Source organism: Haliotis asinina, chromosome 10, assembly GCF_037392515.1.
Source record: "Haliotis asinina isolate JCU_RB_2024 chromosome 10, JCU_Hal_asi_v2, whole genome shotgun sequence".
Lineage (NCBI taxonomy): Eukaryota > Metazoa > Mollusca > Gastropoda > Lepetellida > Haliotidae > Haliotis > Haliotis asinina.
This window is the reverse complement of record NC_090289.1, coordinates 43,628,606-43,641,803: the sequence shown is the minus strand read 5'-3', so window position 1 is coordinate 43,641,803 and position 13,198 is coordinate 43,628,606. Positions and strand designations below refer to the sequence as shown.

Genomic DNA, 13,198 nt, shown 5'->3' with positions numbered 1-13,198 from the left:
GTTACACTGGGAGATGACTCATCACAATATGCCCGACCCTTCTTCTACCCAGAGTTCCATGCAGTAAACATTATACCACTACCAAAGTGTAAGTGAGTGGGTTTAGTTTTACGCCGCACTCAGCATTATTCCAGCTATATGGCGGCGGTTTGTAAATAATCGAGCCTGGACCAGACAATCCAGTGATCAACAACATGAGCACCGATCTGCGCCACTGGGAACCGATCACATGTGTCAACCAAGTCAGCGAGTCTGACCACCCGATCCCGTTAGTCGCCTCTTACGACAAGCATAGTCGCCTTTTATGGCAAGCGTGGATTGTTGAAGGTCTATTCTAACCCGGGACCTTCACGGGTTGCACATCGAAGTAATATCTGTAAATGTACTAGTTTTTGCACGGACACATTAACATGCGTAGGCTGACAACTATACTAAGAAATGTACATATTTTACAAAAAGTAAAAGTGAATTAAACTCATTAATACAATAAACACAGAGACTTTCTTCATTTTCAGAAGTTGTGGAAATGAAGAATTGCCACATTTTCTAGACTTGCGTGGGCTTTCTTGGATATATTTGCTTCAGGGTCTGCATGACGGATTATGACATTAGGTGAACGAAGAGACAGACAGTAGGATCGTCACGAACAAGTTAAATCAATTTGTCTGTCACTTGACTGTCATTCAGCTTCGACATGGCCAGGTGATAAAGTGCAAGCTTGCTCAGGTGATATTGCTGAGTAGACAACGAAACAACAAACAATACTGCAAGACATATTTGAACATGACACAAACAATAACATACTTGCCCTTCGGAGTCCCACCATTCATTCATATGTCACGTGTAGGCCAGTCGTAGACGTAGTAACACTTCCTTATAAGGAAGTAATTATTACTAGTATGCTTTGTTCTAGCCGAACTGATAATTTTTTAATGAAAGCATTATATTATTCATTATGTCAAAATATGTGCATACATTACCTTAGTTTCACAGATAACTCCTCATAACAGCCGCGCCTATCTTCCTAGACAGATGCTGAAACAAATATATAGCACAGTCTCAGTTCTAGGACAGAGAGTTCACGGGTTTCCCTGCTCCGTCCTACAAAAGAGTTAAGCTATATCTGGCCTCGTCCCAGAAACTGGCCAGGACACGCCGCGTTAGATTTCGTCACCTAATGTAGGACGGTATTCAGTGACCTACTTTGTCATGTTCCTTAACACACGTTGAACCTCAACATCTCCAGCTTAAACATATTTTATATAACGTGTCACAAGTAGCCTTAAAAAGAGCAAACTGAAACGTCATTCGATTTTTTCAAATATGTATTACAGGAGACAATTCGATGTATAAATAATGCCGTCCCAGAATACATCACTCGAATCCCACGCTATGTCCTAGAATAGAGCACGGGTTTACCCGGTCCTGTCCTAGAATTTGACCCCTAAATCAGAAGACTATACAACATGCGTATACAGTGTGTTTTGTCGTTGGTGACGTATGAAAATAATAATACGCCGAGCCTTTCATCATGTTCTATATAATGATTGCAGTCATTGTGATTCTAAAAGTTAATCTCTATGTGGAACAGACGCCGTTCATTTAAAGACAATATGCAATACATGGCAAGTATCGACTGACAATATTATGACGTTAGAGAGGTGTATTTTGAGTGTTATTGTATATCAGACATATCAAATATACTTTATATTAACATGGTATCTGAGAGTAATGTAAAATTTCAATCATATTTGTGATGATAAAACCCACGAAGATACAGGGAAGAATTGGTCTTCGGTAAGCCATGTTTGCCGTGAGAGGCGAGAGGATCTGGTGGTCAAGCCCGCTGACTTGGACTATAGTTCGTAGGACGTCGTATTCCAATCGCTTGGAGTGACGCTCGCGATGCCGAAATACCTCTGCATTGTCTGGTCCAGAATCAAGTTTGATTATTTCTAAATCGATATCACATAGCAGAAATGTTGCTAGGTGTAAACACTGCAATGAAAAATCTATGTGAAAGCTATGGTCATGTTCTGAAAGGGGGACCCTTGACGATTGGAAGCATGGGTTGCTAAAATCAGTTCTAACCCGGATCTTCTCAGCAACAGCTACTGAAAAAAGTCCTAACTGTGCATATCTGCCCCAGAAGCATATTTTCGGGATCGGGTGGCCAGGCTCGCTAACGTGGTCGACACAAGCCGTCGTATCCCATTTGTGTAATTCGATGATCATACTGGCGAAGATACGATTATTTACTGAATGCTTTCATTTTTCTGGAATACTGCCTAGTGAAGCGCAAAACAATAACAATAATAACCTAACAAACCCTATTTTCGGTGTTTTCACTCTCATTTACTACCCTTTGATTAAAATACCAAAAACAACACGTTTAACTACATATTGCCCTGTTCGTCCAACGTTTCTTGAGGCAGCATCTAATTTCATATCTGTTGACATTACTGACACTTCGTAAGTGTCAACAACCGGGTTCGCAAAAAGGATGATTTTAGTAAGCCTTGAGACACTGACATGTTTTAAACACACCCAAATATCATAAATACAGTGAAGATTATATTAAAGAATATCAACTAATATAAGCATATACATTAAATCTTGATTGTGTTGCTAATGTGCTGGCAAATCCACGTTTCAACCAATTCCTGTGACAACATGGCGTTCAAAAACTTCAAAAGCTGACATAGTATGATTATTCAAACTGTTTTGTGTTAATCTTTGTTTGGGGGCTAAAGATGAAATGAGATCAATCGCTTACCTCCACGAAGTACCACAAATGGCACACTTCAAACAGAAAAAAATAATTGTGGCCAGGAAGCGTAAATTAAGCTGTAAGAGTTACCTCCCTTCTCAAGTCGAACTAATCGAATTTTGCGTTCCGCTATTGAAATCATAGCGTGTACTGTCTATATGACTGTATTTCTGATAACCACACTGCATTTTGAACATGCTCACGATATTAATAACTGGATTGTCTGATTATTTAGACTCGATTATCCAAAAAACAAAACAAAAACAAAACACAAACAACCCCCCCCCAAAAACAAAAAAAAACAAAACAAAAACAAAAACAAAAACAAACCAAAAAAAAAAAAAAATTAAAAACAACAACCCCAAAACAAAACAAAAGAAACAAACAAACAAACAAAAAACAACAACCCAAAAACAAACTATAACTATCACTATCACTAGCGTACTGACTGACATGATCAAATTAGAAGACATTATATCCGGACAAGTTAATGGAATCCAAACAGTGGAGATCATTTTGACCAAAAACAGTAACATGAATAGTAAATCTCGTAAAACATGGCCTGTCATAACGATAATAGGCTTGAAAAAATCAGATTATTTACCTTTGTTATTAATAAAATATAACTGACATAGAAATAAATAGTATCGTCTTGCAGCCATACTCAGTTATCAAACGTATGGGAGTAGTACTTATTATGAAGGCCAGCTAGTATGTCCCTTCTCACTAGCCCTAGCTCCAGTGTTAAACCACAAGACGGAGCAAATCTGGATTTCCTCAGGTTCAGGTACAGTAGTCCGTCTGAGTATACATGAACCGCACCATTTTCCTATTCGCCCAGCCCTCCCTGCAATGAAGCCCGAAATGAAGCAGGTCCAGAATTCCTCTGATGCTGAATTTCCATTTCATCAGGTCCCTTTTCCAATCTTAATATTAGGATTGTTTGTTACTAGTATATTATATTATATTATAAGTTTATATTACTGAGACTAAGCGTTAGTCTGTATCGATGTCATATGTCATCATGATTGTCATTCTTGGTAAATATAATGTAAATAGTTATGAAATATATAATGCGACCACCTAACATCAAAATGTCTGTATTATCATCACTAGTGGAAGACATATGCACCAACATGACTGGACAAAGGGTCGCGACTCAAGACCTTGCACCGAGAGAGAAAACCAGTCAAACGTTATGCTCATTTCCTTCGTTTCGTCTGTCTTGAATACAGGGAAGTAGCTGCGCTGAAAAGTTGGCTGATTCAACAACCGTACCGCTCATCAGAAGAAGTTGTAATGTTCACCGTTCACACCGCTATCGGAGTCTGTGAACAGCATGGACTGACGACGCTTTTCAGACGTGGTGTACTGTGTTGCTCGTATCTGAGACATTTCAGTACTGACGGGTCACCAGAGCAGAGTGATGATGCTATTTCAGGACTTCTTTCCAGGTTAGTTGTTTGGTCAAGGAAAGAAAACAGGTTTTGTGGTGTGGTAGAGGTGAACAGATGTAATTGAGCGCAGATTTGCTTAGTTCAAAGGTCGAAGTCAGTGGAGGTTAGAGTTACGCCCCCTTATTACTGCATCACATAGAAGCGCCATAAAATGTTATTGCTTGCCTTTTCAGTTAAAACATACAAATATGATGGTGAATGACTTCTTTTCTGTGATAAATTCTATGTGGTATGTTTCAGTACCCATTTTGATGATATAAGATACAGTGATCCTTCTCAAATATGAAATGGGCAGTAGGGTAGCCCAGTGGTGAAGGTTTCACTGGTCAAACCGAAGATCCGGGTTCGATTCTCAATACGGATATATTGTGTGAAGCCCATTTTTGGTGTTCCCCCGTCGCAATATTGTTGGAATATTGCTAAAACTAAACTTACTGAAATATCAAAACTCATTTTTGCCGAGGCGATAGTCACTGTTCATGGCACATTATCTACACACTTTTTTTCCACTTAGGCGTTCCTATCCCTGATATAATTCGCTTTTTTTGTTAGTATTATATCCATGCTTAAGTATGTCCAGAAAATAATAGGGGCGATGGGGTAATTTAGTAGTTAAAACTTTGGCTCGTCACACCTTTGATCTGGGGTCTGTTCCCCGGGCTGGTGCAAGTGGAGTCCCCCGGCGCGATATTGCTGGAATGTTGCTAAAAGGGGCGTAAAACTAACATCAATCACTACACGAAAGTGGAGGCGCACCGTTCTCATGTAATGAGTCAGTGGCAGTAAATATTTATCACCAGTTCGGATCCCAGTTGGTACAGATTATGAACCAAGCATTCTAAGAATACACTCGTGCTCTGGGTAGCACCAAAGCAGAAGTGTCTAAATTACGTCGAACACTTTTGCAGCCACACAACGAAGATACACTGTCGGAACAGATGAGCGTCCCATATTTTAGCGTGAAACCATACTCACACAAACGAACTCAGTATGACAAATGTCATCTGTTGTATAACGTTTTTCTTGTAAAGAGAGTAGGTAAGTGGGGCGGACGTCGGGGGGTGGGGTGGGTGGGGTGGGTGGGGCTAGTGGTAAAGTCGTTCACTCTTGACGCTGAAGATCCAGGTTCGATGCCCCACAATGGCACAGAGTGTGAAGCCCGTTTCTGGTGTCCGCCGCTGTGATATTGCTTAAAGCGTCTGAAAACTAAACTCGCCCTTGTAACGGGTAAAGCCACTGCGAGGATATTATCTAAAAACGGCGTAAAACTCACTCATCTACTCACTCATGTCAACAGTGACTTGCCTGTTGGTTGTCGGTGGGTGCATGTGATTCGTATGGTCTTGTACGTTATCCTATTCCATCTTCAGTCACTGCTCATACCATCGCCGACCTGTTTGCCAGGCCCTTGCTCAGTCACCGTTGTATCGACGTTTAAAGCGTAACTACCTCGACACACTCGAACATATTACATAAAATATGAAGGTACAAAACACCTTGTAAAGCCGCGGGGCCAAAGTTTTATTGCTGGTTATGACAATGTGCCGGATTAGACAGGTGCCGATGCTAGCAGGTTTCATTGTACTGAGCATTTCTTTCGAGACAACCTTATGTTCGACACAACCGCGTTTACCCCATTGCATCGTTAAACACAACTGACTCAGTCATTCACTCGTTGCAGGCGCTTCATGGCCAGCCTGAAGAAAATGGGGTACAGTCAGACGGTGGACAAGACCGAAACGCAGTCAATCGTACATACTCCTGGCTTTTCTCTCGAATCCTTGGACAGAGATGGTAAATACAGTGTTTTATGTGGCATTGTAGTTCTTAAGATATTTCTTTCAACGAAATCACATATGAATCACAACTGAGTCGATATCCAAAATGGAAATAATTTTCAGCGTGCGTAAGCGCATGAGACAAGAATAAAGAATCACACAATCGGCATGACTGATTTCGCCAAAACTGCCAAGACCTGGATGTACTCACACAAAGTGATCTTAGCTACAACTTTCGTAAACTAACAAGAGAAATAGCGGTAATAATATCAGAACCTCTTAGCGGCTTTGAACTAAATTGCTCAAATTGTTTGATTGCCGAATGGGCCTTTGTTTCCGGTCGTATAAATGTTTTACTTTGATCACTGTTTCTATGACTACCATATTTTGACAAGAATTCTCCTGTTCAGGTAATCCCACCATGCCGAGCTTGATGCGATTTGTAACCATAGCAAGAATATTTGCTTCTCACTGTCCCTTGGATGTTACTGGAAGGACTATATTTGACTACGCAGAGCTCACATCGGACAGACTGGCGTTTGCAGCGTCATCCGAGTTCGTTACAGAAAGGGAATTGTATGATATATCCGTACCTAAGAACCCCTTAGATGTTCTGTATCAACTCGGGTACATTGGCAAGTCATCCTTCAGTTCCGTTGGTTCCATTATTGTTCCTTCAACTGGACAGACCATCCTCAGAAACATCAATCATCTCGTTGGAATGGACAAAACAAGCAGACGACCTAAACCACTCCCGGATTGGTGGCGGGAGAAACATGGCGGGTCTGCCATCTTGAAGAATCCACTGATAGTTCCGAAGTTAGAGCGGCCAGGTGGCGCTGTGCAGTACAATGTGAAGGTCGCATGGATGCACACTGACAATCACAACCATACCAACTACGCGTACTATGCATACTACTGTATCAACGCTTTGCATTACGCCATAGAGAAAGGTTGTATGGGATCCGTAACCAAAGATGTGGTCAAACGTGGCATCAAGTCCATGAGGAACACTTACATCGGGGAGAGTTTAGAGAACGATGACCTGACTATTTGGGTGTGGGCATCGGAGCAGGATGACAGAACTGTACATTTCGATATTCAGAAATTGGGCCAGTCTATATTCCAAAGCACGTTTGTTTATCACGACTGAGAGTTGAACTGATGTTTTCATTACAAAATGTAGAATATTTCAAGGGACCAGGCAATAGATTTTCGAAACTCTCCTAGCGCAAAGATAGCCGTAAGTGCCACACATTAACATTAATTTACGACTATCATGTAGCTAAGAGTGATTCGAAAATCTGGGCTCTAAGCCCATTTGTGCAAAGCGAATTTAGCAGCAATACGACGGCCGTAACACCAATACTCTAACATAGACTTGATAGCTGCAGCGCTAAGGTCGCTTTGTACAACTGGGCCTAGGTGTGATAAATGTACACGCTATATTCTAAAATATGGGGTCAACAATGATGAGCCATTGAGTTGAAGAATATGAGTTTAAGTGGTTAGTAACAAACATTTCCATTTCCGTCGGAAATCCAGACTCACCAAATCCATGGATCCCACAAAGGTAGCACATTTTGGAATCTCACCGCGTTCTGTATTTAGTGTATTACAGAAGACATTTGACACGAGCTTTGTATTTTGCCTTTGTATGTTTAGTGGCACGTATTTATTCTGTATATCGGTGGCATGTAAATGTAATGACTCAGGATTAGACAATCCAGGGATTTACATGATAACAGCGATCGACACCTAGCCCCGGATACCAAGTCCTATTCTACAGTGCAATACCTATGGATGTTTTGCCATTCGAGGAATGGCTTGAACTAATCTATCAATCAAGGAACTCCTTTTCAGGCTTTGGTGCCAGATATGTACGACGTTGAAGTGTAGATTCTAACGGAGCTTCTCTCTGTGGTCGGGCTTAATAGCCTGGAGAGTCTCTCTTGGGTTCGATCCCCGGGTCATGCCATACGTTAAGATGGTGCTTGTTAACGGGTATGTCGTTTGTCATATTGAGGGACAAATCACGGACCAATAAACTTTGAGACAGTGTGTCTATGTTAAGGTACGGTGGGTTGGCACTTTAATAAAGCTTCCGACCACGCTCACGAACTTTGTTGTTTATATTTCTGTGACAACTAAAACGACTTTAAGAATCACAAACTCTTTTATTTAAATCAGTGCAATAACAACTAATAGTCGTTACATGAGTGTTCATACAGTCTGATCTAACATTTGCCATCAGAGACAACCATATTAAATCTGTCCAAATCCCCTCTCACACCTACTCCCTGATTTTATAATATACAGTGTATCAGGAAAGCCATTTACATACATAATTAGTGCAGCATTATTGACGACACACGCATCAATAACGAGAATACCAGAACACATATCCATTACCTGAAATAAACCAATCGATAAATGTTTTATTAAATAGCATGGGTGTCATCCTTCATCTATTATAGGGCGCTAGGGCATATTGGTCAAATCATCGGTCGTCATGCCTCGACATCGACATGTGATTGCTCTTTTTTCATGTTATAAATTACCCCTTGTTCTTTTTCCAGCAAGGCGGTGCATGGCCATGTGCTGTCGGCCATTTTGTTCCGCCATGTCCTTGCACTGACATTAAGGATACCAGTGAAATAATGCCCCCTATAACTCAACAAACATTCCTACTGGTGAAATGTCAGTGTGTTTTGAAAGACGGATGTTCCATCTCTTTCTATGTCAAAATACACAGTCCTCGGCTGGTCCTCCACCTCCCAGAAGTAAACAGTCAACTGGTCCCCTTCCACACATTCACCAAAGTAAGCCATCTGCATCCTTTGTACTCCATTCTTGACCACCTCTTTGTTGATGCCTCTCAACACTCCCTCCTTGATCCCATGATGGAGGGCATTGATGGAGTACACCACATAGGACGCCCAGTTTACGTGATTGTACATGTCTGTTTCGCTCCATGAAACACGGAAGGTGTAGGTGTGGGCGTCGTCGGGCTTGGAGAGCTTTTGGACAATCAGTGGTTCCTTCCTGACAGCCTTGTCGCCGTGTTTCTCCTTCCACCACGATGGGAATGGCGTCGGTTTCCGCGTTTCCTTGTCAATGGCAACCAGCTGGATGACATTTCTCACCAGTATCTCCCCCGATGAGGGTTCAACAATATTACTGACAAAATTGGTGGAAGACTTCCCGATGTATCCGAGCTGTACATTGATCTTGAGAGGCCATTTTGACACAAGTGGGTTGTACAAAGACTTTTCAAAATCAAAGGACGAGGAAGCCATAAATGTGAGCAATTCATCGCTAAGCATCCCGTAGTCCAGAAAGAAGCGATCTGAACTGTCCAGAGGATAATTGTGAGCAAAATGAACCGCTGCAGTTATTATCTTCGCAATACTCCACACATGACAGTTCCCTGAAGTGGAATAATGTCGGATAAATTAAACTCGAAACTCTTACTTCCCCCCTTTGGTCCTCGGGGTGTATTCATCAATACTTTTATCACTGATGTGTATCGAACTGCAGATTAACAAGAAGACACAGCCGTCAATATCTCCCCGCATTACTTCCAATTTCAGTCGCAGTGAAACTTGTTGCGATAGAAACTCCAAAAATAGTTTATTCCGAATCCCAAAACTATCAAAAGGCACCAGTACACCACTAGACCAATCTATGTGTCAAGTTTGGTGCAGAAATATTGAACGGTTTTAGGGTCCTGCTCCGGAAAAGCTAAATGTGCATTTTAACACCCCCGCAAAACGCGTTGCGGGATATAAGAAACCCTAATTAGGTGGTTCCCTTGACTTTCATTTTCAAGTTTCAGTTAACTGGGTGCAAGTGGGTAAATGGTGTTAGGTAATAATGATAAAATATGAAGGCATGTTGAGGAGGACCTGTGCACATTTTGTATGTCATGTTCTCTCCTGAACATGGTGAAGAAGAAGAAGAAGAAGAAGAAGAAGAAGAAGAAGAAGAAGAAGAAGAAGAAGAAGAAGAAGAAGAAGAAGAAAAAGAAGAAAAAGAAGAAAAAGATGATCAATCGCATAACCAGACAATTCATGTATTACCGTTAACATCAAAGGCGTCGTCTGAAGGACCTGGGACGTGGACAACAGCAAGCGACTCGTTCTCCAAGAGTCTCAACCTGAAGCCCATTTTCACAAGGTGACGGAATGGGGCAAAGAACCTGCATTGTGAAAAATAATATATCACGTGTACTATGGTGACAGCATCATTTTGCGGAAGCCTATTTTACTGTCACATCTGAAGCATTAATGATGTTTTTAAAAATACTGTTTCGTTGCTTCGATAGGATGTTCTTGATTATGACACTATTCTTGTATTTCAAAAACTTAAATTTCGAGGATTTTGTGATGGTTTCGTCTATTTTCTTTAAATCCGATGCTCCATGTCTTTCAAAACTCGAAATTAGAGTCCACTTCTATTACTGAATAGTAAGTTATATTTCGAATACTGCCTGCTATCACTCTGTGAACGCTCCCAAAATAAACTTACAATTCTCAAAAAAAAAAAAAAAAAAAAAAAAATGTTCTTACCCGAGTGGCTCATTGTTCTTTTCTTCCACGCTGTTTCTTTCTTCGATGTCGGTCGAGACGACAATAGGCTTCCGTTTTCGTATCCTTTTGCTTGAAATCAAGGGACATTAAGATGAATGCATAAAACAAGCGAGACCCCCAGATATTCTCCGTGAATATTTTGAAAAGTGTTGGGATTGTGACATCACAAACATCGAGAACATGTGCGTGCAGCTAAAACACCTCAAATATCCTTTACAGTGTTAAAAGGTGAAGTAGGGTGAGGTAAGGTGAGTTGAGGTGAGCTGAGGTTAGGTGGGAAACATTCTATTTAGTGATAATAGTCATAATTTCTCACTGTACAGTAAGTCATGTTTCGGACAATGTTTCCATCACACTGTGTGCTGTCCCAAAGTAAACAGACAATTCTCCGGGAGCCTTTTTCGTTTTTACCTGGGTGCCACATTGTTCCTTTCTTCCACGCTGTTTCTTTCTTCGATGCCGGTCGAGACAATAGACTTCCGTTTCCGTATTCGTTTGCTTGAAATCAGGGGAGATTAAAATATAGAAATGTCAAACAAACCCCACCAGCAGAATAACCTTGTGAATATTTTGAAAAGTGTTTCGATTGTGACTTATATGTTACAAACACTGAGTACATATGCGTTCGGCTAAAACATCTCAAATATCCTGTAGTGTTGTGTGTGGAATGTGATGAAAATCGTGTGTGAAGGTGAGTGCCAAACATCCTATTTGTTGATAATAGTAATAATTCTTGTAGATTCAGTTATGTTTCGAGCACTACCTGTCATCACTATAAACTGTCCCAAAGTAAACAGACAATTCTGACATCCATTCTTGCTTTTACCTGGCTTCGTCGTTGTTCCTTTCTTCCACGCTGTTGCTTTCGTCCATGCTGGTCGTAAGCTGATCACTTCGTCACCCGTACTTCACACCTACAAGGACCAGTGTTTAAAAGGGGGTTTTCCTCGAACAAATTGTCCATCCTGACAAAAATCCTCCAAACACCATTGATGCCATTAACTCTGTTATTGTGAAGGTAATCAATGTGACATTAAACGAATACCAAATCCATGTAACAATGTCTCAGTTTCACTAGTCACAGCATCTAAACTGAAAACGGACAGCCCGCCATGGTGCCTCCTACCATTGTTAACCTACAACTATAAGATAGTCCAAGTCGCCAAGGCATCGTCAACCAAATGTCCTTACCGTACCGATCAGTGGGTGGAACATATTTCTACCGAAGGTAATTAGAAGATGGTATTATTTGTCAGAGAAACATACCATACCGATTTCAAAAATGGAATAATATTCCAGGAACCGCTGTATCTTCTGGTTTGTGTAGATGGCCCAGTATTCGACTTCAGAACGGGAAACATTAATGTTCCCAACAGGTGTTACAACTGTCATTGTCCAATTAAAACGTTACCAATTAACTTTCTGGATATTGCAATCGTCAATATGACACGTATCGGAACATAATGGGCGACGTTTTCATTTCAAAGTGTGTTAGGTGACCACCGCGTGAATATAATACATTATGAAGTCAATTGTGTAATGTGAGAAGGCGCTGGTTTGTGCATGGAAGGTTCACCATTTTACGATACAGTGATTTCATCCTCGACGGCCACCATCCAACTGTATGTTTGAGTGTTGTGAAAGTTCAAAGCGCGAATTACGTACATCTAATCATACAATTAGGACTAGTTTAATTAAGGGATAGTAGTTAAAGCGTTCGCTCGTCACGTCGGTGTCGTTTCCCCCAAAGGGGTACATTTTGTTATTGTCTATTTCTAGCGCTCCTGTCGTGATGTTATTATTGGAATGTTATTGGGATATTGCTGAACTCGGGGTCAAATCACACATACTCATATATTAACACGAATATTTTGTATGTGTTCCTTACTTAAAAGTGTCTTTATTCTTCATAAGAAACATTGCTTAAGGATTCATTTGAAATTACACATTCTATTTCAGATTCCACAAATTTAAACAAACAAGGAATAAACACAAAACAGTGTTCCATCGTCACGCGGAAGATCCGGATACCATTCTCCATATGGGTACATTGTGTGAGGCCCATTTCTGAAACCATACTCACTCAGTTTAAACGGACAAAATCCCCAAATGAGCACAATATTAAATCCGCGTACCAAAATGTGAACACCGCCTTTTAGTTTTATAGTTTCGTAAATACAAACATAAAATGTAGTCAATTCTTTTATAGAAATCATCGACATATCATAAATATACAAGTGTTGACACATCAGTTGACAACCTGTTCTCTGTGTGTGGAGGGTTTCGTGAGTGAATACTTATTACGTTTAGAGTTATGGTATGGTGAAGAAATTATTACGGACTGTTGGACACACACGCACTATACAACATCCTTCGTATTAATATCCGGGTGAATAATAAAAACAACGATTACTTTGCAGGCTGTTTATTTGATAAGAGACACGTACAGAAATACAGACTAAATCAGTTCTAAGTCATTCTGGGCAATAGTGCAACACATGTCCACACATGACCAAATCTTTTATCCAGCTTTGTGAAAACAAATCATTGCGGAAACGTATGGAAATACGAGTCTGTGCCAGACAAATCTGTGAATAATAT

General features: G+C 40.7%; 2 protein-coding genes across 3 annotated transcripts; one reads left to right on the top strand and one right to left on the bottom strand.

The window, feature by feature from the left end:
- The first annotated feature begins 3,927 nt into the window (after positions 1 to 3,927).
- On the top strand, positions 3,928 to 8,127 carry LOC137298170 (uncharacterized). Its single transcript, XM_067830315.1, has 3 exons — positions 3,928 to 4,224; positions 5,909 to 6,021; positions 6,416 to 8,127. Exons 1-3 carry the CDS (start codon positions 4,070 to 4,072, stop codon positions 7,156 to 7,158), a joined length of 1,011 nt encoding a protein of 336 aa, XP_067686416.1. The 5' UTR covers positions 3,928 to 4,069; the 3' UTR covers positions 7,159 to 8,127.
- Positions 8,128 to 8,162: 35 nt separating this feature from the next.
- LOC137298237 (uncharacterized) lies at positions 8,163 to 11,941 on the bottom strand. Of its 2 annotated transcripts, none has more exons than XM_067830410.1 (6): positions 11,869 to 11,941; positions 11,424 to 11,511; positions 11,009 to 11,095; positions 10,577 to 10,666; positions 10,088 to 10,206; positions 8,163 to 9,435 (listed from the first exon to the last, which is right to left on the bottom strand). In XM_067830410.1, exons 2-6 carry the CDS (start codon positions 11,468 to 11,470, stop codon positions 8,693 to 8,695), a joined length of 1,086 nt encoding a protein of 361 aa, XP_067686511.1. In that variant the 5' UTR covers positions 11,471 to 11,511; positions 11,869 to 11,941; the 3' UTR covers positions 8,163 to 8,692. The 2 variants fall into 2 exon arrangements, with proteins under 2 accessions (XP_067686511.1, XP_067686510.1); XM_067830409.1 differs by having other exon boundaries at positions 11,864 to 11,939.
- Between the last annotated feature and the right edge of the window lie 1,257 nt (positions 11,942 to 13,198).

Coding starts and splice junctions, on each gene's coding strand:
- LOC137298170 (XM_067830315.1), top strand. CDS start 4,070: ATGTTCACCGTTCACACCGCTATCGGAGTCTGTGAACAGCATGGACTG. Junction 4,225..5,908: donor ATTTCAGGACTTCTTTCCAG/GTTAGTTGTTTG, acceptor CACTCGTTGCAG/GCGCTTCATGGCCAGCCTGA. Junction 6,022..6,415: donor CGAATCCTTGGACAGAGATG/GTAAATACAGTG, acceptor TCTCCTGTTCAG/GTAATCCCACCATGCCGAGC.
- LOC137298237 (XM_067830410.1), bottom strand. CDS start 11,470: ATGGACGAAAGCAACAGCGTGGAAGAAAGGAACAACGACGAAGCCAG. Junction 11,096..11,423: donor AGGAACAACGACGAAGCCAG/GTAAAAGCAAGA, acceptor CCTGATTTCAAG/CAAACGAATACGGAAACGGA. Junction 9,436..10,087: donor CGACGCCTTTGATGTTAACG/GTAATACATGAA, acceptor ATTCCACTTCAG/GGAACTGTCATGTGTGGAGT.